General features: G+C 45.8%; 1 protein-coding gene across 1 annotated transcript in view; it reads left to right on the forward strand.

Moving 5' to 3' along the window:
* The window catches only part of AP1S3 (adaptor related protein complex 1 subunit sigma 3), a 70,348-nt gene that overhangs the window by 9,155 nt on the left and 33,468 nt on the right, over positions 1–27,725 (forward strand). Inside the window, 3 exon segments of the mRNA XM_028105062.2 lie at positions 11,258–11,321; positions 12,587–12,789; positions 12,792–12,824. Of these exon segments, the coding sequence (XP_027960863.2) occupies positions 11,258–11,321; positions 12,587–12,789; positions 12,792–12,824 (300 nt within the window).

Genomic DNA, 27,725 nt, shown 5'->3' on the forward strand with positions numbered 1-27,725 from the left:
GAATTTAAGCTGACTTCTGGTTGATTAAGTTGTATTTGGAAAGGTGGCAACCCATAATAGAATAAATACATTCCTAAGAATGGCCATGGTGCATAAAGGACATTTCCCCTCTTAACACCTTTAATTTTCTTTGGATGGGAGGAAAAAGGTTGATGCTGGTAGCTATTACTCAGAATGAACACAGGGGGTCTCCACTGCCCTGTCTTGGCCTTCCATCAGCTCAGTTTTCTGGTCTTCCTTGAAAGCCTTACTACACCTCCACCTCCCGTAAGACTGTTAGAATCTACTCTGTAAGCCTGGCAGGGATAGAAAGGGTTACTTACTGCCTGGGAGCTTCATTTTACCAGAAATCCATCTCTGAACTCATATTCAGACTTTCCTTTGGTCTGGAAGTGTAGATTTGATGCGAGAGGACTGTCTAGGCAAATGTTGAGGGTTATTCAGTGGGAGCAATGAAAAATAGGGAACACCCCATCGCCACATTCCAAGACAAACGATTTCTTGGGTGGCACAGGGCGGCTTGGGTAAGCGGATCCCACGCTGCCGTGACCTGGGAGGGACGACACGGCGGAACATAGAAACACAGGATTCAGACAGGGGAGGGGGAGTGAACCCGTGTTCCATTCATGAATTCTTTAATCGTGGGAACTAATGAGTGCCATTTTGCTCAGAAAGCTAAAACAGGGAGGTGATTTTTCTCATAAAATTCCAAGTTTTTACCAGAGCCGACCAGGCCTGCCCCATCCAGAGCCAAGATCTTCTTGAGTGTTCTGCTCCCCACTGTGCTCCTGCCTTCATTCCACTCGGCCAACCCCTCACCTGTCCTCTCTCCTCTCCGTTTGGCTGAATCCAGTCCAATTCTCCCAATCCCCTTCAGCCTTCGGATTAAATGTCCCTTCCTTTATTCCCCCTCCATGTAGATGCCCCACTATTCTCCATCCTGGTGCCTGGTTCTATCTACCGTGGAACTCATCACAGTTTCCAATTATGCTTTATTACTGCTTTTGTTGGTGTACTGGTTTACTGCTGGCTAATTCTCACCACAAAACTGTGAGTTGTATACTAACATTATCTGCATTTACTACTCCTCTTCTGGTCTTGGAGGAGACATAGCCTGAGTGAGAGCTTTGTTTTTGCCTATGGCAGAGGTTCACAGACTTTGGTATCAACAAAAACAGTTAACCTTTATCAAGCAGTTCCTATGCATAGGTGCCATGTAAACACTCTTTAGGTATTATCATTGAGTTAATTCTCCCAACAACATGCTGAAGTTGTTGCATGCTGATATCCTCTCCATTTACAGTTGTGGAAACTGAGGCACAATCAGTCCAAGTTTGCAGGGTTAAGAAATGGTGAGGTCACTTATTAAATCAAAGCCTTGTAGTAGATCTGAGCTTGCAACTACCTCATTAGAAGCCCTTGAAGAGGGCGCCTGGGTGGCTCAGTTGGTTAAGCGACTGCCTTCGGCTCAGGTCATGATCCCGGAGTCCCGGGATCGAGTCCCGCATTGGGCTCCCTGCTCAGCAGGGAGTCTGCTTCTCCCTCTGACCCTCTTCCCTCTCATGCTCTCTATCTCTCATTCTCTCTCTCAAATAAATAAATAATCTTTAAAAAAAAAAAAAAAGCCCTTGAAGAGATCTTCTGAATCAGCATTTCTCTGGGCAGGGCTGGGCGTGCGTATCGTTAGCATGTTCTGGGCGATTCTGTGAACACCGAAGTTTGAGGTCCACTGGCTCTAGTGAGAGGGGTCTTGAGCTCTGATGGCTTCCATAGTCTCAGCAGGAAATTTCTCGTAGGTGTGTGAGTTTGCCCTTCTAACCAGGGGGACCCCACCCTGTGTTGAGAAGTGTGAACACAGCTATGTGCAGGAGACAGAACCCTCTTTATACTCCTACAAACGCTGAGAGGGTTGGCTAGAATAAATGCAGCCAAGAGAGTTGGGAACGAAGAGAACGAGATAAAGGAAAGGTCAAAGTCTAACTAAAACATGCTGGTGGCTGAAAGATAACTGTAGTGGAAAGAGAGTGGACTCTGGAGTCAAGGTTGCCCGTCTGAATCCCAGCTCTGCACCTTACAAGTGAGGTGACCTTTGCAAGCTTAACCATTCTGAGCCTCGGTTTCCTCATCAATACAAGAGGGATAATGACTTACACGGCCGCATCTGGAGCATCTCTTTCCAAAATGTGTGACCAGAGAGGAAACAAGAGGTAAGAGGGGAAAAGACTGTTGTTTAAGAAAATAAAGAGGGGGATGAACCGCTTGGAAAACCCCCACTGTGGAATGGACTCCTGGCCATTGTTTGCTTCACTCAACTCTTAGAATACTAGATCAAAAGGGCAGAATGCTTCTCTTAGAGATGAGATTAATGGCTAGTATTGATTACCTATTAACCCACTAGAGAAAAGCCAGTATGTCAGTGGATATTTATGATGGTGTCATGTTGTAAGGACAGAAATAGGAGGTCAACGTTCTTAATCTCTCTCAACAGAAGAAAAGAGAGTACTTTCTCACACAAAATTATGAATGTAGGAGACGGCTTGTTGATGTTTTCTCAGGTGAAAACCTCTGCCTTTGCGGATCCAGCCAATAGCCATGTGCGTTCACATTACTCACCCTAAAGAACGTCGAGACCGTGCGGTCACCCACACCCTGGTTGTGTGTGCAGATCACTATTCTGCTTATTTCTTGAGTCTCGTGCACCTCACCTGGCATGTGGCTTGCACTGCTGGGGACAGGCTTGCTGGGGCCGTGAAGCTACCTTGCCATCCCGCTCAGCTCTCTCCATTGCTTTGAAACATGCACAGGAAGTCACATTTTAATATGCATTGGAAAAAAGTACTTTGGTCCATGAGTATACAAGGCTGCTTTTCAATAAAGTTAACACAAATGAAAACTTACTACTAGTAGTAAGACCAGCTAGAATTACTGAGTACTGACTTTTAAATCCTGGCAACAACTTTAGGAGGCATAAGACTAATCATCTCCACTTTACAGGTGAGGACATGGAGGCATGATGAGGTTAAACATCTTGCTCAAAGTCACATGGCTGATAGGAGGAGAAACCCAGTCGGCACTCAGCTTCTGATTGCAGAATCCTCTCCTCTTAGGAGGGAATCCCAGCCCTCAGCCAGGTCTGTGGCCACATGTCCCTGGGCAGGGGTGAATTCTCCGCCTTTCCCTGTCCCAACTCACTTGAGGGCAAGGGGATTCTGTTCTCCATCACTCTCCCTGCTCCCTGTCCCAGATTTTGAATCACTGGCCTAGATGTTCAGTTCCTTGCCCAACATCTACATTTATCTAGGGACTCTGTTCTCATTATGATCAGCCTACGCACAACCACAGGATTGCACGGGGAATTCACAACTAAAAGCTACAGAACCAAAGATGGCTCTTCATCAGGAGCACCAGGGCTAACAGTTCTCTGGTTGATATTGAAATTTAAATATCAACCAGGGATTTCAGCATATTCAATGTATGATACCGAGGTGGCATCAAGTTTCAGGCCAAACTGAAGGCCTCTCAAATAGGAAGGGGTCTCCTACGCAGCTATAAGTCGGGCCCCTCCATGTCACCTCCGTGTCTTTGGGAATTCACCCGTATCGCTGCTGGATAAGCTGAGGAGCCTGGGGTGTGGCTGTTGTTTGAGTCTGCAGAATTCCAAAGGTGGGAGGGTATGAGTAGTGAGGAAATGGCAGCAAAAATCCGACAAAAGTGGAATGCAGCCCTCAGGAATGATGCCAACCCTTTTAAGCCAGGATCCAGAGCAGGGAAGGGGAGCCTAAGAAAATGGACTGATCAAATCAAAGGCTTGTTCTCACACATGAAATGTTTTGGTTGTTTCAGAGGTACTCGGTCTTACCCATGACGCTGACGTAGTCTGCGTTTTTATTTTTATTTTGTTTCATGTTAGTTAATTAATTAATTTTAATTAATTAAAAGTAGTTTCCATGCCCAGCGTGGATCCCAACACGGGATCAAGACCTGAGCTGAGGGTGAGTCTGACACTTAACCCATTGATCCACCAGGTGTCCCCTATTCTGCGTTTTTGATGGTAACTGCCAGCCAACACTGGGGTGCCTCTGCATTCCACCTTCTTTTTGGTGTAGCATCTACCTGCTTTGTTGAAGTATCTCATATTTGACAAGACAAATCAAATGAGAAACCCAGGAGCTACGCTCCTTCCCATCCTGTTTATCTTTGGTTTAGTTAGCCTTTAACGAGATTACCATTATGACTGGAAAGAAAGACCTTGTTCATTTCCTGACACATGTTGTTTGCTATCAGTAAGTCTTATTTACAGAGATTTATGGTTCAGAATTCAATAGCCATCAGGAAGCATTTTGCACAATCACAAGGAAAATGGCATACTTTGCACCTTTGTTTCTTCTAAAGAAAATCTGGCATCTACCATGTGATAAAATAACATTTGAACCATGTCAACTGGTGTATACGTCATCCGGATAGATGATTGAAACTCTTAAGTCAGAGATGCAGGTTACTGCGGGGATATTTGTCTCCTTCTGGAATCATTCACATTCTTGAGGGTTTGCCATGTGTGCATGAATCCTTTAATATGTCCCGAAGAGATGACACAAGGGACCACTCTTGGTACTACGCATGTAGTGATGCTTTTAAAGCCAATTTGTGGTCTCTAGAGATCATGGACATAATCATGGACCAAAGGGCTTGGCATTCCAGAACTTACCTGAAGAGGCAGGGACCTATTCAAGGTATCCACCCAGAAGAACATGCAGGGGTGATGGCAAATCTTCAGCATCTGACTTCCTGGCTTTTCCCCCCTTCTCGAGGATCTGTCCTGATCCCACCACCGCTCTGGCTCTGGGGTTCACACCCCTCTTTCCATAAATCCCCACTGCATGGAAGCCATGCTGGAAATATGTTCACGTAGAAATTGAAACAATTTGATAGCTGTGGACTGCCTTCCCTGGTGATTGATGTCAAGAAATGATAAAACCCATGACCTAAAGGAACCGAGTGCTTGTGCAGGAGTGTGTGGGCATGTCTCTGTATGTGTGTGTGCATCTGTGCACACGTGCATGTCTGCAAATTAAGTTACACGCACACCCTGGACTTCTTGGCCAGGATTACTTATTTCTTCTCCAATCTCCAAAAGCACATCTAAGGTCCCACCTGATTGAGCATGTAGCTGTTCAAATAGTTCCTTCAGACAGCCTGCCCCTATGCCCTGCAGCCAAGCACTTTCTCAAGTTAATCTCCTTCGAGCGCAGCTGTGTTCCAGCCACACACTCACCCCTCCCACTGCACTCCCTGCCCCCAACCTCCTCGCCCTGTCTGAAAAAAAAAAAAATAGCTCCTCATTGTCTAAAAGTAAGGCATAAATTAGCTGACTAGTGCCCTTCAGAAATTTGTCCATTAGCTGCTTTAAAACACCCACTGTCCGAACTCATGCCGCATCTCAGCTAAACCAGGGGGTGAGTGCAAAGACAAGAGCAGTCCGAACACTGAAGGCAGGTAGGCCAGTGCATAGAGGACTGGAAGGTGGGGGGGAATTTAGCGGAGGCCAAAAAGGACACGGCCAATGAGGTAGGAGAGCCGAGAAAATGGTGTCCTGGAGGCCAAGTACACAGTTTCTGGGAGGAGGTCATGAGCGGAGGAGGTCCTCTGCTAATGGACAGAGCTGGATGCGGATCAGAACTCCCCCACTGGGTTGGGCACGAGGAGCTCACTGGTGGTCTGGATCAGCGCGGCTTGGCAGGCCCAAAAACCCAATGGAAGTAGGTTCAAAAGAATGTGGGACGCGTGGATATTGAAGACAGAGTAACAGTGAATGTTCAAAGGCATGACCAACAGGGGAGCCGAAACAGAGGTGGCAGCTAGAAGGGAATGTGATACCCAAGGAAGTTTTGGATTGTTTTTCAAGGATGGAGGGAATTCCTGCATGTGTGCACATGACATGGGAGCGCTCACTGGGGGAGGGGAGGAGGTGGGAGGCAGAAGACAGTGGCTGGTGCAGAAGAAGATCTTCGCTCTGTGGGGCAGGGGACCTTGTGCCCGAGGGCACTAGCTGGGCTGGCTGTCAGGGTGGTCCCAGGAGGGTTGAGCAAGTGGCAGAGGTGGGGGAAGGCAGGAAGCCACATGGTGTTTTAAGGATGAGGCAGTTCTGTTCTGATTGCTTCCATTTTCAGAGAGGGAAGCAAGAAGGGAAGGTGGAAGATACTTCCTCCAGGAGAGAACAGCCAAGTGACTGGTGAGCCTGCCCGTGGGCCCAAAGGCCTATTTAAATCTGTGGGCATGAGCGTAAAGTGAGACTGGCCAGCCAAGTTGTGAGTTTTCCCCAGCTAAATTCAGCTGGAACTCTGTTTATATTGAAATGCATTCTTAATTGAAGAGCTATACCGGTTGTTTATTACTGCTGGGAATGTGTATCAGTGTAAATTGGTACAATCTTTCTAGATGGATGGGTATATAGAGAGAGAGACCTGAAAATGGTTTACTCTTTTAACTAGTCATTTGAATTTTATAGATTGATCCTGATGTAATCAGAAACTTGGACCGAAACTTTAAGTACAAGATTTCCATTGTGATATTTATCAAATAAAAACCAGAAGCAATCTCAGTATTTAGTTGTAAGGACTTAGATTCCAAGAATTTCATTGTGTATCAGTCATAAGGAAATAGAATATGACTAGCCCAAGAATGGGCTATTTCTATGTCCTCTAAGTATCATTTTTTAAATTTTATTATTATGTTATGTTAATCACCATACATTACATCCTTAGTTTTTGATGTAGTGTTCCATGATTCATTGTTTGTGCATAACACCCAGTGCTCCACGCAGAACGTGCCCTCTTTAATACCCATCACCAGGCTAACCCATCCCCCACCCCCTCCCCAGAACCCTCAGTTTGTTTTTCAGAGTCCATCGTCTCTCATGGTTCATCTCCCCCTCCGACTTACTCCCCTTCATTCTTCCCCTCCTGCTATCTTCTTCTTCTTCTTCTTTTTAACATATGTTGCATTATTTGCTTCAGAGGTACAGATCTGTGATTCAACAGTCTTGCACACTTCACAGCGCTCACCATAGCACATACCCTCCCCAATGTCTATCACCCAGCCACCCCATCCCTCCCACCCCCCACCACTCCAGCAACCCTCAGTTTGTTTCCTGAGATTAAGAATTCCTCCTATCAGTGAGGTCATATGAGTATCATTTTTAAAAATAATTTTTTATTGTTATGTTAATCACCATACATTACATCATTAGTTTTTGATGTAGTGTTCCATGATTCATTGTTTGTGCATAACACCCAGTGCTCCACGCAGAACGTGCCCTCTTTAATACCCATCACCAGGCTAACCCATCTCCCCACCGCCCCCCTCTAGAACCCTCAGTTTGTTTTTCAGAGTCCATCGTCTCTAATGGTCCGTCTCCCCCTCCGACTTATTCCCCTTCATTCTTCCCCTCCTGCTATCTTCTTCTTCTTTTTTTCTTCTTAACATATATTGCATTATTTGTTTCAGAAGAACAGACCCGTGATTCATCAGTCTTGCACAATTCACAGAGCTCACAATAGCACATACCATCCCCAACGTCCATCACCCAGCCACCCCATCCCTCCCACCCCCACCACTCCAGCAACCCTCAGTTTGTTTCCTGAGATTAAGAATTCCTCGTATCAGTGAGGTCATATGAGTATCATTTTTTTTTAAATTAGAAATTGATGTTGAGAAATTCTCACAAAATAATATGAAGTAAAAAATCCATTATAACCCTCCTGGTCGAAGTCACAATATCATCTCTCACTTGAAATATTGCGAAGGCTCTCAAATAAGTCTCCCTAGGTCCTCTCTCATCTGCCTTCAGTGCTGTTCTCCACACTGCAGCAAATGGGATTATTCATAAACATCCTTAAAACATAATCCGGACAATTCTCTGCTTGTAAGCCTTCAATGGTTTCTCATTTCTTTTTTTTTTAAAGATTTATTTATTTATTTGTTTATTTATTTATTTGAGAGAGAGAGCATGAGAGAGGGGAGGGTCAGAGGGAGAAGCAGACTCCCCGCTGAGCACGGAGCCCGATGCGGGACTCGATCCCGGGACTCCAGGATCATGACCTGAGCCGAAGGCAGTCGCTTAACCATCTGAGCCACCCAGGCGCCCGGTTTCTCATTTCTTGGTCTCATATCCCGAACCCCTAAAGTGACCCCTGAGGCTCTACGTGATCTGCCCCTCCCCACACTCAAGCTTTCTTGTTCCAGGATTCTCCAGCTTGCATGCTATTCCCTCTGCTTCAGTTGTGCTCCTCGCCTCCCTCCTGGTCCAAGCCAGCTTCACTCTGATTCAGTCCTCAGATCTCACCTTACACCTCCTCTCCTCAGGAAAACTTTTATACCCCCAATCATCTTCATTATCCCAAACTGTGACAATCCAAACTAGTTCAGATAGCCGCAAAACCCAAGGTTAGCTCAGGCTCGATCCAGGACAGAAAAAGTCACCGGACCTGATTCTCTCGCCACATTTGGCCCTATTTCCTTGGCCTTGGCTCCACAGCGAAGCTCAACCTTCACGGTGTTAAGATGGCCGCAGCAGCTCTAGCTACCTCATTCACCTTCAGACCCAGTAGGAAGAGGGGGTAGATTTCTCCAAGTGGATTCCAAACAGTGTCCCAGAATTCAGTCCAATTGACTTGGATTATTTGACTCCAGGTATTTGCCTATTTTAAAACCAGTCATTGTCACTGTGACAAGGCAGTGCTCTGACTAGGACTAGCTCAGGTGCCACCCCTAAGAACTAAGAGTTCACCGGTGGGTCGGGTCCCAAAGCTAACCCGGGAGTGCAGGAAGCAGGGGGAATGGATCCCGAAGAGGTAAACAATATTTGTTCCACCGGGATTTTTTTTACTACATGATTGCATAGCACCTTATCCTTCCCTTTCATAGCATTTCTGATAAACTGTATGTTTATGTATGCCACTGTTTATTTAGTATTTGTCTTTCCCATGACCCTCTGCACTTACTTTGAGAGGGACGGTGTCTCTTTTTGCTGTTCTGTGCCCGGTAGCCAGCATAGTTCTTGGCACCCAGCAAATGCTCAGTTAACATTTGTTCAATAACTATGTTACAAAAACCAAAAAACAAAAAACCCACAGCAGACTATAAGACAGTACATATAATAAGGTTCCAATTTTTGTTTTAAAAACTGTCTCCCCTCCTTTCTCTCTATAGATTGCAAATTTAAAAGCAACTACACCAAATGTAACAGTGGTTATTTCTTGATGGTAGAATTAAGAATGGGATTTTATTTTTTTTTTTAAGATTTTATTTATTTATTTTGACAGAGAGAGAGAGAGAGAGAGAGAGGCAGCGAGAGAGGGAACACAAGCAGGGGGAGTGGGAGAGGGAGAGGCAGGCTCCCCGCGGAGCAGGGAGCCCGATGTGGGGCTCGATCCCAGGACCCTGGGATCATGACCCGAGCCGAAGGCAGACGCTTAACGACTGAGCCACCCAGGTGCCCTAAGAATGGGATTTTAAAACAACACTTTTCTTGATTTTCCTAATCTACAATGAACCTGTATGATTTTTAACTGAAAAGTTTTCTGAAAATATGCTTTAGAAATATAGTGGATAAGGTTCTTCCACTTGGAATGAAAATGTCCTGTTTCGACAAGAAAAGGGATTTTCTAAAGAGTTTACAGCCTTAAGCCAAAAGTTTCCCCTTGACAAGATGAATTCCTGTGCACCACGGAAGGGATTACTGGAGATGCTGATTACTTACAACATTAAGAGGAGGGCGCTGGGGAACGGGAGGGCCAGGTTTCAATCAAGAATGTGTGCTGCTGTGGGGGCGTTACATAAGAAGGCTTTGAAATGGGCCTCTCTTTTGCTTCTTTTATCTTTAAAACTTGTAGCTTGACCTCTCTCAATTTCTAGAAAGGCAGCATTTTGGTTTATGGATTATCATAGTTTTACTTTATTATCAGGTCCCTAATTTCTCCTTCTCCCCCACCTCCATGGTTGGTGGTGGCTTTCACCGCATTCTCTCTATCTTCTGTTACCTTGTGGTTCCGGAGCGAAATTCATGCCTTGAGTTGATCTATTACCGGCATTGTGTGGTGAGTAAATGTACACACACAGAATCGCTGTGCACCAGCTCACAACCTCATCTGAAACACACAGCACACTGTTCACCCTGGGCTCTGCCTAGACCAGCAGATTCTGGACCTAAAGCCCCCCTCGGGATTGGACCAGGGAGCCCCCTTTTACAGGGGAACATCTTAAGATAGGGCCTCTGGGTGCCCCCTTGGGGTCAGCCTCATTGTTGGTAGACCTGCTGTGGAGTTCGAAAGGGAGCAAAGATGGGAGAGGGGAGTGAAGACTCAAAAATGCAACTTATTCCTCTGAGACACGTGGGCATTCTGAATAAACATTGCTCACCACCCACTGTCGTGAACTGAGTGGGTCTGTCCCCGTGTGAGGCTTCAGGGGGAATCAGCTTGAGCCATGGTGCCGTGACACCAGACGTGCTCTGCCTCTTATTAGCTGTTTTACTAGCTGTCTTAAAGCCTGCTTTGGCCTCACTTCCTCTGAGTCTCAGGCTCTCGTCTGGATGACGGGCACAGCAGCCCCCTCTCTACAGGCTGTCTCTACAGCCAGATAAGATAAGATCTGTGAGGCGTCCAGCCCTGGGGCGGGGGGGAGGGGGGGCGGGAATCTGGGTGCAATGGGAGAATCTGGAGGGAAGAACATTCGGGGCAGAAGCCTAGGAGAACTTCCACTGCCCGTCTCAGTGAGGCTGTGAGGGAAGGCAAAGGATACTAATAGTTTTTAAGTTAAACTCTCCTCATTTTCTAATCAAACGTTCCCTAACATGGGCCACCCTGTAAGGGAATTTTTCCTGCTTTAATCTTTTACGGAACCGTCATGGCAAGAGCACTGAGATTTCCTTAGTTTTCAAGCACACCTTTAGTCCCCCAGCTCTTTGCATTAGCAATAAAACCCTGAAAGCAGAGGGCTCTGGGTGCTTCTCATAGGCTCAGCAAGGCAGGTGGGGCAGGGCTGTGTCTTGTCCTGAAGTTAGAAAGAAAAAGACACACAAAGGTTAGCGTAGAACTGCGTAAAGTTGAAAGGCCAAAGATAGGGGGAAAACGCACAGTGGGGTGACAATTAGAAGTTTAGAAAGTAGCTCTCGTAACTTCACGGTAAATTGTGGATCATCTGTCAAGAGGCAAACTCACCCCATTGACTGGGGTGTTAATTGTTAAGTGTCTTCTTCCAGAGCCCTCTGGAAGATGACGCAACACCGGGGCAGAAGCCAACAGGAGGTGTGTGGCAACATGGAGGTGAGCTTTTTGAGGACTTTGAGGCTGTCTTGGGGGCTATAAGTGCACATGATGCCATAAGGTAGGGAAGACCCAGTGCCTTCCGGCTCTGGCCACCACTCTGACCTCCTATCGCTTACGTCCAGACACAGAGGCCTGCTTTAGGGTCTTTTGAAAATGACAACTCTCTTCTTTTCCTTCTGAGCACTGGCTTCTCACCTCCAGGTCTTATGTCCCTGCCCCGCACCCCCCCCACCCCCAGCTCAATGAATGTGGCTTTCCCTGAGCCCATCCCAGCCACCTGCAATTACCCTCCTTATAATCTTTTCACCTACTTAACACTCATCTTACTTTACAATTATTTCAAATTATTATTTATTTACCTGTTTATTATTTGTTGTCCCACAAGAGCCTGTAAGCCTCAGAAGAAAGGCAGCTTGTTTGTCCCCAGCTGGACCCCCATCTCCTTCTGTAGGACTGGGCCCAGAGTGAGCCCTGATAAATGGGGCAGCGATGCATGGATGGACGGAGCATCCCTTGTTTCCCAACACCTCGGCTGGCCCACACCCCATGGAAATGACACAGTAAATCCTAGGAAGGACTTCCACCAATTTTGGCTTCCAGGGACCCTCCAGGCAAAGCCTTTTAACCTTTCCGCACGGATCTCTTTATGTATGTGATGAAACCAACGGACTCTCCCAAAAGAACCTATGTATACACTCAAAACTCTGCTTACCACCTGGGGGTCTGGAGACTTCTACCGCCCCAGGTGAAAACTCTAGATTTAAGAAAAATCAAGTGGAGAAGGAGAGACTGGAGACTGGACGCCACAAAGTCTTGGGAGAGACAACTTAAAACCGGACCTGTAGAAAACGATCGATGTCCTTGGATTGCAGAATTAAAAGATAAAAAGAGAGAAAGAAATCTAATTGCTTCCGCATCTGTCAACCGCTTCTGCCCTTGGCGGTTTAGGACGAGCCCGCCTCTTGCCACTTTCCCCAAGCGTATTCGCAAGTGCCAGGGCAGACACACGTTTCTCAAATAAATGAATGACACGTTCCCCGGGCAGAATCCGGAAAGCAGCCCCCTCAGGGCTCCCTGCTCAGCGCTTCCCAGTGCCCGGGGGTGCAGAGGCGCGGGCAGGTGCAAGTGCACCTGCTGCCGCCTGCGGGGCGCTGGGCTGGGAGAGCGGCGGCGCGGGGCGCGGGGCGTGGGGGAGAGGAGGAGGTGCAGGAGGCAGAGGAGAAGATGGAGGAAGTGGAGGAGGGAGGGGAGGGAAAAAGCAGGGGAGGAGGGAGAGGAGCCGGAGGGAGAGGGGGTAGGAGGGAGAGGGGAGGAGCACGGGGAGGAGTCTGCAAACTTTCAGTTCGAGGGCATTGTGGGAAGCAGCCATGGTCTGAGGCGGGCACCTCACCTGTCAGCCGCGCGGGCTCCTGCGCTCGCCTCGTGACCCCGTGACCCCCGCGCTCGCCACTCGCCGTTCGCTAGTCGGCGGGCAGGGGCGGCGGAGGCCCGGCCACCATGGTGAGTGAGCCGGCCGCGCGCGCGCGCGCCGGCGGGAAGCACCTGCGGCGGCCGGGGGTGGGGAGCCGCCGCCGGGTCCCGGTCCGCGCGCGCCTGCGGGTCGCGCCGCCGGACGGGGCGGACGCGCGGGCCACAAGGGACGCCGGTCAGGGACTCCCGCGGCCACAGGCGTCGCTCCTTCATTCATTCGCTCGTTCGCTGAGCGCGTCGCCTGTGCCGGGCAGGGAGGGGGGCAGGCTTCAGGTGTCGCGGGGGACGCGGTGGACCTGCGCTGGCGGGGGGGCGGGCGGCGGCTTACATTCTCGGACGAGGCTGTGGACGGAGGGAGACGTGTCGTCTACTGGGAAAATAAAGGTTACCTCCGCGAGTGAGGTCTCCGCTGCAACCGGATGGAGGGGCTGGAGAGGCGACTCTAGAGTAGATGGCAGGGGAGGCCTCTTTGGGGAGGCGACATCTGAGCTGTTGGAGGTCCTGAAGGGGCGCTGCCCGAAGTGGGCGCGGACAGAGCAAAGGCCCAAGAGAAGACACCCTTGCTGGTAGGGTTGATACACAGAGACCAGAGCCAGTTGAGGCAGGTCCTAGAAGGAGTTTGGGTCTTATTCCAACGGAGTTGAGCCTTGGGAGCGTTTTTAGCAATATAACAGACCTTATCCCTCCTACACTGAAAAAAAGGCCTCTGGCTGTTGGTGGAGAGTGGACTGGGCTGTGTGTGAGGAGGGGGGTCAACATAGAAGCAAGGAGACGAGTTTCAGTGCCCCAGGTGAGAGAGATCCTGGCATGCACTTGGGTGAAAACTGTAGCTTCCGGCGCCTCTTCCAGTGCCTTGGGTCGGGGGTGGGGGTGGGGGGGGCTAGTATTTTGAGAGTGTGGGAGTCCCCCTTGCCCAGGTGAGCTCACTTCCCAAATATAAGCAGGAACAGAAGTGACCTGCACTCTGAGGGCTTGAGCGCCCACCTCAGGCAGGAGCAGAGGGCCTGTGGGTTCAGAAAGCTGGTGGACAAGGACTGCAGTGGGGTGCTGAGCCCCTGGACAGGAAGGCCACAGATGCTGGTCCCCGGAGGAGGTTGGTTGCACAGACTAGAGGTACCCTGGTTGTTTGTTGAGGGTTCCTTGTAAGTACAGTGCGATGCAAAAAGGAGGCTGTAAATTAATGGAGCAGCTCTGTTGGCTTGCTCAAGTTTCCCAAGGAACGCGGTGACAGTGTGCCTAGATCACCATTATCATTTGCCTAATGGAGGGTGGAATAAGGCCCTGGAAGTTCTGAGTAGCAAAATGCTGCTTCCATCCCGACAGCTGGGGCAGGATCCTTGCTCTAGACAGTGCTCGCTGTGGAGTTTTCTTTTTCCTTGCTGGTGTCATATAATCAGGTAATTGGAAATGTGTGAAGTTTCCCTAGCTTTTCCACCAGGCCTTGCCCAACAGAAATGTTCATGTTAATTACTGAGCACTTCTGATAGGCCATGCGGGATGCTCAACCCTTCCCATTCACTGTCTCAGGCAATCCTTGCAGCAACCGGATGAAGATAAGTATTATGCTCTTTGCCTTTTACCTGCTCTGACCTGTTTCAGCAGTGTGTTCTTGGACAGTCCCCGTGGCCTCTCTGTGCGGGTTTGCTGATTTGTGAAATGGGGATAATAAGAAGGGGTTCTTCAAGTGCTGTCTGGGGACCCTAAGGAGTCCCTGAAACTTTTCAGAGGTCCACGAGACCCAAGTATTTTCATAATAGTTCATAATAGCACTATGATATTATTTGCCTTTTTAACATTCATTCCTATGCAACTCTATGTGGTGTTTGCTTGAGACTAACATGCCGTGGGATAGTGCGACAGTTTGAATGCAGAAGCAGCTCAGAGAGTCCAGCTGCCTTCTATTGAGCCGGACATGAGGGAGATTTGAAAAACTAAAACTGCGCCACTCTTCTCATGAAATTTTTTTTCTTTTTTTTCTTTGGAAAATATTGTGACTGTTCATAAGAAAGTTATTTCTGTTAATGTGTAATACTACTTAAAAAATGCATTAGTAAGTATCTAAAATTTTTTCCCATTGAAATGTATATTACAGTACCTACCAAGGGAAACAACCTACGTAAATAAAAGGTCTTGGGGGTTATCTATTTTTAAGAGTGTAAAGGAGTCAGAGACAGGAGTCATTAACTCTGTTAGTCAATGCAAGTGAATGCATTTAGAGCAGCTTTGCCCACTGTAAGAGCTCAGGGACCATGGCATCTCATCTGGTCTTCCTGCCACGAGGTGACCCTCCCTATTGCCCAGCAGCCTTGGCTTTTTGGGAGGGCCACTTGGTGACTCCCTGTCTTTCTTTTGCTCTGTTCCTGACTCTTGCCAACTCTTACTCTAGGAAACTGGAAGATACTTACAGCGTCCCACCTGCTACTCCCCACAGGAAATGGTTCTTCATTCCCTTGTGCCGGTGGTCCAGATTTCTAGCACAGAGACTTCATACCTCCTGACTCTTGGGATTCTGTTTGTATCTGGATTATCTCGTTTGAATCAACTTTGTACTTCTGCACCCTGTCTTTGTTTTTGAAACCTCTGCCATGGAAAACAACGTAGGGTTATTGTGTTTCAGGGATTCCCATGGTTTCTGAGCCCAGTGTATTTAAACATCTTAGTGGGAAGAATTTACTGTTGAATGGTTGACAATGTTGACGGAAGAAGGAGGATTTTTCTTTTATTTGTTCCTTTATTCTGTTTTCCTGTAAGAAGATAGCAGTGGGGATTTAGAGGGTGACCTTTGAAAAGCTTTGGGGACACCTTTAGTAAAAATGCGAGTCGACTTTGCTTTATGTAGTCCGCATACTTCTGAAAAGTTCAAGTGACTTTTAAAACCACATTGTCAACAAAATAGAGGAATTACCCATTGAAAGAAACTCAAATGGAGGGGTGCCTGGGTGGCTTAGTCGTTAAGTCTGCCTTCGGCTCAGGTCATGATCCCAGGGTCCTGGGATCGAGCCCCGCATGGGGCTCCCTGCTCCATGGGGAGCCTGCTTCTCCCTCTCCCACTCCCCCTGCTTGTGTTCCCTCTCTCGCTGTCAAATAAATAAAATCTTAAAAAAAAAAAAAAGAAACTCAAATTGTGACCGGTTTTTTGAAATATGAATCATCATCTTCTTGTGCTGCAGATCCAAGTCTCATAATGTATGCTGTTTATCTAAAGTGAGATAGACTACACACACACACAAAAACCCAAATCACGGATTCTTTGGTGTGATTTTAAATCTTCCTTTAGAGAGAGAGAGAGACCTTCCCAAGCTGAACTGTGAAGCCATTTCTTTATGAGAACTGATGTAACAGTTCTCATAAAGACAGTTCTGATGTAACTGATTGAAACAGTATGGGTGCACCCTTCTCCTAAATCAAGTAATTCAAAGTTGCCCACGTTCATCCTCATCTTACTGAATTACGTGGAAACAGGAGGGGTGAAGAGGAGTTGCAGAGGGTGAGGGGGGAGAAGTCTAACAAGAACCTGGAGATCCTGCTATGCTCCCCCTGTCCCCACCCAGTATATCAATTTAATTGTCCCAGCCTTAAGTGAATTGTAATAACCGTGTCGTTATTTTGGCAGTTGAAGTTCTAGTTCGAGGGTGAAGTAGTTTCTTACAGTGATGAGCACTTTCCTGCTCTGAGGCCTGGTTTGGGTTGCTGGCCAGCAGTGAGTGTGGAGTAGAGGGGGTTGGGAATAGGGGAGGGAAATGTCCGTCTGTGGTGTTCAGTTGTCCCCAGAGGGTAAACCACAACAGCCCTTCCCCAAGTTCTCCCAACAACACCGGTGAGACTTGTATTTACCCCTCGCGGGGATTGTTACTTCTGAGTTCCCTTTACTGGCTTCTTTGGCAAATACCATCAACAGCTTGCAATTTTTATATGGCCTTTTACCAACAGCATCTGGGAGGAAGTGGTCAGCAGATTGTGTGTTTGCCACAGGGCATTTTCAGTGTGTGTCCTTTTGGGTCCCATTAATGATTTCATTATCAGCAGAGACAGAACAGATAAAGCTAACCCTCCTCCCCACTCCACCCCCCAACACAAACAAAGAAAACTCCTTGAAGAGTCCCCAGAGATAAGCATTTTTGGATATCTCCATGACTCATTCCTTCAATATTATTTTGTTTTTACAATGGCCAGAGGTTCTCCCAGTGGTCTGAGACTTCACTGGGGTAACCTCTTTCCTGGGATCCTTACTTGCCTCTCAGAAGGTCTCCTTTCTGGCATACCTTGTTCTTCTCTGATGGAATTCTTTGTTTTCCCCAAAGTATCCTAGCCATTTATCCAGGAAAAAACTCCCTTTTGACCACCCGGATCCCCCAGATCCTGTGATGTGAGAGACTGCACACAGAAACCAAAGGCAAAGCCCCTTGAATTCTCTCAGGGCTGCACTGACCTGTCTCACCAGCATCCTGAACAGCTGGAGAAAATGTGCTCATTACGTGGCTCCCGGTAGGATAAATTGTGATTTTTAACTATGATAAAGGAGTGCTGCAAATTATTTACGTTAGAAATGAAATGCTCGCTGTCTCTATCAAATAAATAAATAAAATCTTTAAAAAGCAGGGGGGCACCTGGGTGGCTCAGTCGGTTAAGCGTCCGCCTTCAGCTCAGATCATGATCCCAGGGTCCTGGGATCGAACCTTGAATCAGGCTCCCTGCTCGGTGGGAAGCCTGCTTCTCCCTCTCCCACTCCCCCTGCTTGTGTTGCCTCTCTCTTGTGTTCCCACTCTCTCTGTCTCTCGCTCTGTCAAATAAATAAATAAAACCTTAAAAAAAAAAAGAAAGAAATGAAATGTCATTGACATATTATGACATATTATGAGGAAGCTGGCCTTTGAAAAATCTCTGACAGAGTCCCAGGTCTGAGAACTCAGATCTGAAATGGCTTTCTCTAACGAGTTTCTGAAAAGTGCCTGGGGGAAAAGAATACAAGCGTTCATTAGTCTCTCAGTGTGATGGGACGTAGCCTCAATGTATGTTCGGTCAAGAGGAAGGGCATTCAGGATTCCATAATTTAATGTCCTTGATGGATCTTTTCTAGCAGGACTTAAGGGCTGGTTAAGAAATGGTGGCTGTGTGGTAGGGTTCAGTGGATACTTAAATACTATAGGAACCTTCTTTCCACACTGGGTCATTAACGACGGGAAATTGAGGCTATTGCTTGCAAGCTGCCATGCTTCTACTCATTCTTTTTTTTTTTTTTAAGATTTTATTTATTTATTTGTCAGAGAGAGAGAGAGAGAGAGCAAGAGCACAAGCAGGGGGAGCAGCAGGGAGAGGGAGAAGCAGGTTCCCTGCTGAGCAGGGAACCCGAAGCGGGACTGGATCTCAGGACCCTGGGATCATGACCTGAGCCGAAGGCAGACACTTAACCAACTGAGCCATCCAGGCATCCGGCTTCTACTCATTCTTATAGAGAAGAGACAGCAAGGGATAAACTTGACGTATACAGATCATCTTAGATTAAAAAACTTCTCTACACAAAAACACGAATGCACTTGCGTCCAAGATGCAAAATTCATACAAACTTTGAAAGTAAAAACCTAAGAAATAGATTGTTTATGGCTAGCTGCTTAAGATTAGCATACTACATCTCACAAAAATGTTGAGCTGGTATTCTAAGGCAGGGGTCAGAAAAATTTTTCTGTAAAGGGTTGGGTTGGAAGTATTTTAGGCTTAGTTGGTCCTATAGTCTCTGGTATTGTCACTTAACTCTTCTATTTTAGAATGAAAGCAGTCATGGACAAGATGCAACTGAGTGTGGCTCTGTTTTAATAAAACTTTATTTATAAAAACAGGTGGAGGGCCAGACTGGGCTATAGGCTGTGGTTTGTTGACCTGTGTTCTAAGGTAACTTCCATTAATTCACTGTATTTGACAAATGAATTGGACACAGTGCTCTAGGTAGGACTGGCTATATAATTTGTGGCAACCAAAATGAAAATGTAGGGTCCCTTGTTAAAAAATTATTGAGAATTTCCAGATGACTGCAGAGCATTAAACCAGGTGTAGCGTCCTTCTGAAGTCAGGGCTCCAGGTAAGGACCCTGTGTTCATGGAAACTAGTCCTGGGTCTAGACCCCAGAGGTTGTGTTAAATAAATCAGAAGCTCATACTGTCCCGGAGCCCATGTTCTTGGTGGGAAGTTCTCTAAACTTTCAAAACATTCTGTATCAATTACACAGAAGAAGATATTATAGAGCATTGGTAAATCATCATCTCATCTTTACTTCATGGAATTTGCAGACATTTCAGAGGTGGGTGATGGGGGGACCAGTCAGGGCATGTGGAATTGGGAGGAGTCCTGGCCTTGGTGCCTACTTCAGGCCCTGCCATTTCAACCCTTTGTGGCCTGAGGAAGTGGGTCCCTTCATCCAGCTGACTCAGCTGGCCCTTGGTCACTTCCTGAACCAGTTCTGGCTGGACAGAGAGTTCAGGATCCATATCCTTCTTCCAGGCATTGCCTTTGTCCATGTCTCCATGGAGACTTGGGTGCCAGATCTAAAAATCTGGGTGTGGTATCTTTTGCCAGTGTAAATCCTGTACATTAGCTTCTCATTTGTGTAAAATAAGGCAGATATGCCCATATAGAAACCGGTAACTTCTAGCGGGATATGCAAGAAACAGTATTCTTTCTGGGAAGGGCTCTAAGCATCTGGCATGGTTAAGTTTTACTTTTTATTGTATGTTCTATTAGACCATTCAGTTTCCTCTATTTGAATGTTATATCTTCTAAATTATATGAAAAATGACTTTTTAAAATTTGTCATTTATATTACTTCTCCAACAAAACTCTGGTTTTTTTTCCCCCCATTTTTTAACTTCTTAAAGTTAGGGGTGTCTGGAATTGGTATGGAAACAGAGGTTCCCTGAAAATACACACACACACACACACACACACACACACACGCACGCACACACACAGAGGCTTTCTCTAACTTGGGCTCTTGGCCAGACTTCTGAGATTCCTATTTGTACCTTGCTTTCATATGAGAATTGAGAATAGCCGAGGGGGCAAAAATGTGATTCATCTTTCTCATTTCAGTGACTCTGAAAACTTTTGCTAACAATGTTGAATGCTTCTAGTCTCTTTATAGGACTAAACCATTAATGTACAGGGATGGCTGTCAGATCACCTGGGGTTGGCCTCTCTGCATTCAGTAGAGAGCCAGACACTCCAGTGAGATTAAGAAGTCATGTCCCTGAAAAAGTCCAGAAGGCCCCATCGAATGTGGCATCAGATTCTGATTATCACTGAACTGTTTTGCCCCCAATTTCAGTGTCTGCTGCACACCCCCAACTTCCCTTGCCTTCCTTAAAAAAAAAGAAAGAAAAAAAAATCAACTTTTCATTACGCAGGTGAAACTAGAAAAGACTCAAAAAAATGTTGTTTTTGGAGAAGTGTCAGAATTTCATCGGGGGACAGGACATGATGTTGGAAGACACATCTCTGTTGTGTAAGCTACCCCTTCCCTGTGGAAGTGACACACAGGGCGTTTTGCCCAGCTCTCCCCCCTGGAGCCACTTGCAGAAGCCGGTGTCAGATGTCAGGGCAGGGTGTCCAGGAAGAGAAGGAGATGAGGGAGACAGCCCCAGGCCCTGCCTGTAAGCTCTGTGATCTTGAGCACTTTGCTTATCCCTCTGCACTGGGCCCACTTCCTCAATTTACCTGAAGATCGAACAAGATAATCCAGTTCAAGCCCTTCGCGTGAGGCCTGGCACCTAGAACGCATTCCATCAACCTTAGCTAGGCTATTTTTAAGAGAAACAGGAAAAAAACTCACAAAATGTTTAAAAATGGTTCATAAGTTGTTTTTTTTCTCCTCTTAGGAAGCTTATTTGAACCAATGAACTAAAGAAACAAAATATTGTAGACTGTAAACACGGGGGAGGTGGGAGAAGGTAAGGGTTATTGTGAGATCCCAGTGTTTTCCAGTGTGGTTCAAAACACAGTGTATGTTTAGGACATTTTTCTTTTATTTCTTAGACAAGTACTTTCAGTTTCTTTACGAAGAAGCCAAGTCCTCAATTCTAGGTGCACGGTGCATGAGTTCTACCTTTCAAAGTCTGTTTGGCCTCATGACTTCCATACTTTAAGGATTCAGATAATCTACATCAACAGTCTTGGTAAAATAAGAGGGAAGGGGAGACTTGATTGTATAACAAGGCAGATCCCGTCTCTCAGATTGCATCTGAACTTTCAAAGAGGATGATGGATGTGCCATCTCCCGCCTCCTAACAAATTTTTTCAGGCTATACACATCGTTGTCAAGGTATAAAGGCCCTGGGGACGGATTTTTAATGAGTGCCGGGTAGGCTGCAGTAGGCAGAAAATGAAAGTTCTTAATCAACATTTAAGTGGTCATTACCATGCGGGGTGCTGAGGTTAGCTTAGTAAGCATAGCCTCTCAAACTACATTTGTTCCTGATCAGAAAAAATTAAGAAAGATCACATTAAGAAAGATCAAATAAGCATCACTATGAAATATGAATAGGGTCCCAAGTTATTAATGTTTTATTTGACTTCAAAGTCATAGTGAAAGTTGCCTGGAATGTCTACTCTCTATTTCTAGTATCTTTTTGCTCCTTAAATGATTTGAAACAGAACTGAAGGCCAGTCTGCCTCTCAGAAGACTCCAGGAGAAAAACCTAATTAGAGGCGTATTCACTATAAGACAAAAATTAAATGATTAACAAATATTGTTGGTACATTCCAAATTGATTACACTGTCCAGAGGAAGTGATAAATGAAGAAATAATATGTGAATCAGTTTTCAGGGTTTTGTTTTTTTTTTTTTTCTCTCACTTGTTTTCCTCTTTGAGCTCTTAACTGGTGGGGGGGGGGTTATTAGAAAAGAAACACCCACAAGTGTAAGATCTGTTTCTTGATTACAAGAAACTTGTGTCGTCGGGAGGAAATGTCTCACATGCATAGCAAATCTAGATGAGTGCGGGAGTGGATAATTAAGTACCAAAGTATGTTGCTCAGATTATGTAATTGCTGCAGGAATTCGTGGAGCCGGACTTGGGAGGGAGAGCGAGAGGCGCGGGACTGAGTCCAGAAAGGCAGGGCGATCCTGCCTTCAGCTTTTCAGAAGAGAGTGTACTGTGCGTGGATACGCACTGGATGTGCATGTGAGTGGAGGGGGTTAATAAGCAGACCGGAAAGGCAGGCAATTATAAGGACATGCAAATCCTGGAGGAGAGCCTGGTTTCCCACTGACTCCCCCTTGTCTAATTTTGCTCTCCCATCAGCCCCACTGGGACAGAATTCATCCGGCATCACCCGGGAATGAGAACTCACGAGTGGATTTTCCAGATAGCTCAAAAGGACAAAGTTGTTTCTTTTCTTCTTTTCCATTTTTTAATTTTAGAGGTAAAAAAGATGTTAATACCCTCCGCAAGCATTTGGGGAAATGGATCAAAAGTAGCTTGAGGCTTGTCCAAAATCAGGAGCAGCCTTAACTTCATTCCTTCACTGCACTGCTTGGTTTTGGAGACGAGTTGCCTTCTTAGCAGCCAAGGTGCAGTGTTACTGAGATTGCAGGTGTATTTAAGAGTCTGTGTGTCTGTCCGTGTGTGTGTTGTCTCCGAGTGGGTTAGTTCCCTGGTGTATCTCTAAAACACCATCTGTTCTTTCCCTCACCCACCCTGCATGTCTGTCCCCAAACTCTCTTCTACCACTTTCATGTCTGTTTTGAGAAGGAAAGGTCATTTTAATGGCACCATAAGACAGACATCACTAGAAAGAAGAGCATAACACTTGGAAGGATGGCTGCCCTGGAATAAGGGGACTCGGGGCCATCACCCAGCTATGCCAATAGCTATGACCTTCACCACTCCCCTACCTCCCCAAGCCGGGTCTTGCTGTCCCATGAGGCAAGCACGGACCTGAGGCATACTCTTAAAAACTCCTTTCTGGCTCTCACAGTCTGTGATGAGCCACAGGACAATCCTCTGCTTCTCCAAAGCTAATATACACTATTTTCTGAATGTGTCAGAATCGGAGACAGGGCAGGCCTGATGCTCAGTTGTTGATCCGTGTGTCCTCATGTTGTTCTTGATGAGGACCTGGGCCCGTCCTCACTGCAGCGAGCAGCTGGAATTTTCATGTCCGCAGCTGGCCCGAAGGAATGATGGCTGCACCAACACAGAGTGCACGTAACTAGATAGTGAGTCACTGCATTGCTCACACTTCTGTTTGTTTACGGAGTCTAGGCACGGTAGTAAATGTAATTTTAGCCTCAGTCAGGTGTAAAAGAAGCACAGCATTATCATTTTGCTTTAGGTCAAAATTACCAAATACCTACTGTGGTCTAAACCCAGACCTGGAGATTATGAAGAGCTATAAAGGAAACGAAACTGATAATGCTTCTGGTCCCATGGCGGGGGGCCGGGCGGGGGGGACATATACACAGAGTAGCTTGTATGCTACCCTAAACTGTGGCTTTCTTCAAAGAATGTTGAAAATGAAGATGTGGTCAGCAGAGGCTAGGGTTCATAGGGAAGTGGACATTTTGAGACGGGTCCTGAAAGGATGTTACAGACCTGCTTCGGGGAGGAGCGTACTTCAGACTTGGGCACGGGGGGAGGAGCCAGGTGGTGAGGTGGGTCCCAGCAGGGGGTGCCTCAGGGCTGGCAAGCCCATCGGCGTGGGTGCAGGGGGGACTGAGTTTGGAAAACACACAAACACAAACACACACACGAAACACCCAGATATCTAGTGTGCAAGAAAAAGTAGAGGACTTTGGTGGAGGATTTTGAAAGACAGGAGATTTTATCCGTGTCATTCATCTGGAGGACAGTCCAGGACTAGTCCAGGAAGGTCTGGACTAGTTTCTCTACTAAGTGATGTAAAGAATGTTTATTTCCAGCAAAAGTGATCCCAAAACATCTGTTGTAGTCTCCCTTAAAAAAAAAATAACAAACTTCATGCTGTTTGGGAGGTCTAATGAAAGAGAAACAGGTATTCAAATTGAAGATGTTAAGTCCATCTTCAGCCCTGTCGACACATGGCGGATTGCAATGACCCCCCGCAATGGGCCAGGCCGATACAGGGCGTGGTCTGGTGCTCCCAGTGCTGCTTTTTCTAGGGAGCTGTAGCCTCCAGGTAGAGAGTAGAAGCACTTTGGCCAATGCATGTTTATATCATCATCCACCCTTCATCACTCACACTAAGAGTAGAAGGGGCCCAGAAAGGAATCATATAATGAGATTTGAGCAAGAGGTCAGGTTCATTATCAAGGAATGAACCCTGAAGTGACTTTAATGGCAATTAAGATAGCATTAAACTGTGGACCTATGACTGAAGCTTAAATCTGTGACAGTGAAATAAAGTCACCTTAATGGATGTAACATGTATAAAATACCGTGCTGGCAGTTTTTAAAGTTTTCTGGGGTAAGAGCCCTTTTGAAAATCTGCTAAAATTTCTGCACCTAGTCCCTAGATCAATTGCTCATAAATCTAAAATTTTGCATAGACTTTTAAGAAGTCTACCCACACCACTCTCCCTTGTAAATTATCCTTAAACCTTAGGCATTTATTATAAAGGTATAGAATCCTACCTGAATGCAATACCTAGCACTACCACCTATATCTTGATGACTCAAGAAAAGTCTTTTAAGTGCGACAACTTTATTTCTTTTATCTTCAATATGATACATCACCTAAGTATGTGGATTCAGTAGTATAATATGTGTAAATATGCCCCAAACCATGCCCGCCATGCAGTGGGTGGTTTTTATCGATAAATATAATTGTCATGTGGAATACTATGTTCATATTGGTCAATAGACTGAGTCTTCCTAGAGAAAAGGGTCCCTGAGAAGTTATAGAGGCCAGACAAGGTACCTTTTCCCCTAGAGATGTGGTCACAGATTCTTCCAAATTGTCCTTTTTTTTTCAAAGATTCTGAGCAGACCACTGCTGCTAACGGCTATTTTCAGACAAGCTGCTATTGAGTAGATCCTGAAGCCACTTTCTGGTTGTCATTCCAGCCATGGAATGACCACACCATGGTTGATTGGACTGTGTCTTTTATACAGAGCTACTCTTGCCAGTATGGGCTATTTTAATTGCCAGGTTATGAGGATTACCTGTAGTCTTCTGTGAACAGTCTACAGTTGTGGACGGTAGTGTTATGCACCTATTTAACACAGACTAGGAAGGCTCAACACCTGTAACTAGCAGTCTCATGTATGCTATGCAAACTGGAAGACTGCCTCGGATTGGTGGGAAGGATTGGTGTGTGGTTGGTGGGAAGACCTCAGGCTTTAGAGCCAGACTTATCTGTGTTGGAATCCCTCTCTGTCATTGACTAGCTTTTGAGCTTAGTCACTGACATGGGTATTCTAGGACCTCGGTCTGGGGCCTCGAATCATCGTTCACTATCTGTTCCTTGCTGGCGGTTATCGTGATTGTGATGGCTTTTGGCTACTCACACTTCCTGCTTCTCTTAGCGACACAGCATGTTCATGGCCTGGAGCCCTGACTTCGCTCAGAAAGAGGCCCTGTGATCTCTTGATTTGTTTTTGACAAGTGACCAACTGAAGTAGGCTTTTCTCAAATGTATGGAGATGAAAGGAATAATCATCCACTCTCTGTCATAGAGGTTTATCATCACCTATGTTACATGACATTCCTAATGCAGCCAATTAACCTAAGATGATGAAGTTCATTCTGGTAGTATCGTGTTTTGTGGAATGCAGAGTAATGTACACATAAGAATGGTTTATGTGCTTGAATTCTTTGCTGTGGAATTAAAACATTTTTAGATTTCTTAGGAAGCTAGGACCCATTGCTTCAGTTTTTATGACAAGTTTCACATGTTAAGTAGGTTTTATAAATCTGTGCATCATTCATTTTAGGTTGGTTAGTACCGTGGTCTGACGTGGGTTCATAAACCTTTAAGGAAAATGATTGTTATCTGAAGGTTAAATCAAAACCTAAAAGAATTGTTACTTGGGTCTTTCTGGAATTAATTTAACCCAGTCTCTCTGCTTTCCCTGGATTGAGTCCAAAATCAACCCTGGACAGTTTCTCCTAGACTTACCTCCTCCAGACTCTTCCTCCCAAAGAATATGTCTCCTACACTGGAGCCCACGACTAAAATTTACCACGCAAGGAGAATCAAAGACTGTCCTTAGTTTTATAGCAGAAGATACTCAAACATTTTCTATTGTGGTTGGTAGAACATTTACAGAATCAATGGTATTGTTTTACTAACTCCATCAATCCAATTGGTAAAATGAATTAAAAGTCCAAGTCAAAAATTAAATCATGTTCACTTAAAATAAAATTAGGTCTTTGTTATTACTGTGAGCCTAAAATCTCTTGTACGGTCTTGGAATTCTTGCTGTATTTTTTAGTTTAATGTGCAAACCTCGTTTTGATTGAAGTACAAATAAGTTTCTGTATTTGAAGCATGAAGCTGTTTTGCAAATAGCAGATGTTCCCATGATCAGTGAGAATTTTGTTCATGAAGCTTGTTAGGGCTTTTGGAAAACTGGTTCTGGGCACATGCTCCTGATTATTTCGGCCTGGAATGGTGACCAGGGAATGGTTTAAGTGTTACTTTTCAAATATGTTTGGTTTCACAATTTGGTGATGTCTGAGAAACAGAAAGGCCAACCCTTTGTCATTTTTGCCTCTTTGTTAAACGCAGTTCTGATGGGTGTGGTCTCTGTTCCTAGGCTGCAAGCTCTGAACTAGACAGAGCAGAACAAAGAGTAGAGAATAGCCATTTCCTCTTGTTAACAGAGAGAGGGTGAGATACCCAGTGATGCCAGATATGCCCTCTGCAGCCTCTTCTCCATGATTTTGCTCAAACTTACTCGGCATATTCTTCCTTCTAGTGAGACTCACAGGGGGTCAGTGGTCGGGGGCACAAACCCCCGGCCACTTGCACATTCTGAGGCCACTGGCATGTGAAAAAAACCGAAGTGGCTAAGCCAGGCTATAAATATTGTGGCACTTTTTTCAAGCCTTATGCTTAACAAGTGAATGCATGTAACATACATAAAATACTGTGCACTTTCATTTTCCCTTTTGCAAAATGTTTTAAGGATTTATAAAACACATATTGATTCACTGTGTAGGCCAGGAGCTTGGACTGGAAATGGGCACAAGCTTATGTCCCATAGGAAGAACGTCTCTGTCTTTTGGCCTCACCGGGGCTTCCCTGTGACCTCCTGAATAAAGACACAATTCTAAGTTTGAGATCCTTTGTGGATGTGAGGCTGGTTCCTTCCTTTTCAACCCTTATACTCAGAGGGGCACCTCTGCTTCTGAGGATGACTTGTCTGGCTTTATAAGAGGTCAGAATGGCATACATGAAGCAATAGTGGAAGAAAAGTCCATCTTGTTATTGGCTTTATTACCAGTTTTGATTCCAGTTTACTTGTCTTTATGGCACATTCCTGCTTTTACTCCTTCCCCTCCCTCCACTATATGAACAATAAGACAGTGGTGTTCAAGCAAGGCTCCATGGAGATCCCCGAAGCCCCCCAACATCTCTAACCAGGGCTGCTCAGATTTCACTATTTATCTTTGTCATTGACATGTTTGTAACAGCATGATTCACCCAAAAGTGGAAGCAACCCAAATGTCCATTGATGGACAAATGGATAAAATGTGCAATATATACAGTGGAATATTATTGAGACTTACAAAGGAAGGAAATTCTGACAGAGGCTACACCATGGATGAGCCTTGAAGACATTATGCTAAGTGAAATAAGCCAGTCACAAAAAGACAAATACTGTGTAATTTCACTTGTATGACATATCTAGAGTAGTCAAATTCACAGAGACAGAAAGTGGAATGGTAGTTGCCAAGGGCAAAGTTTCAGTTTGGGGAAATGAGAAAGTTCTGGAGATGGGCGGTAGTGATAATTGC

Source organism: Eumetopias jubatus, unplaced genomic scaffold (genome assembly GCF_037043125.1).
Source record: "Eumetopias jubatus isolate StellerSeaLion01/CBP00866 unplaced genomic scaffold, mEumJub1_p1.0 scaffold_3, whole genome shotgun sequence".
NCBI lineage: Eukaryota > Metazoa > Chordata > Mammalia > Carnivora > Otariidae > Eumetopias > Eumetopias jubatus.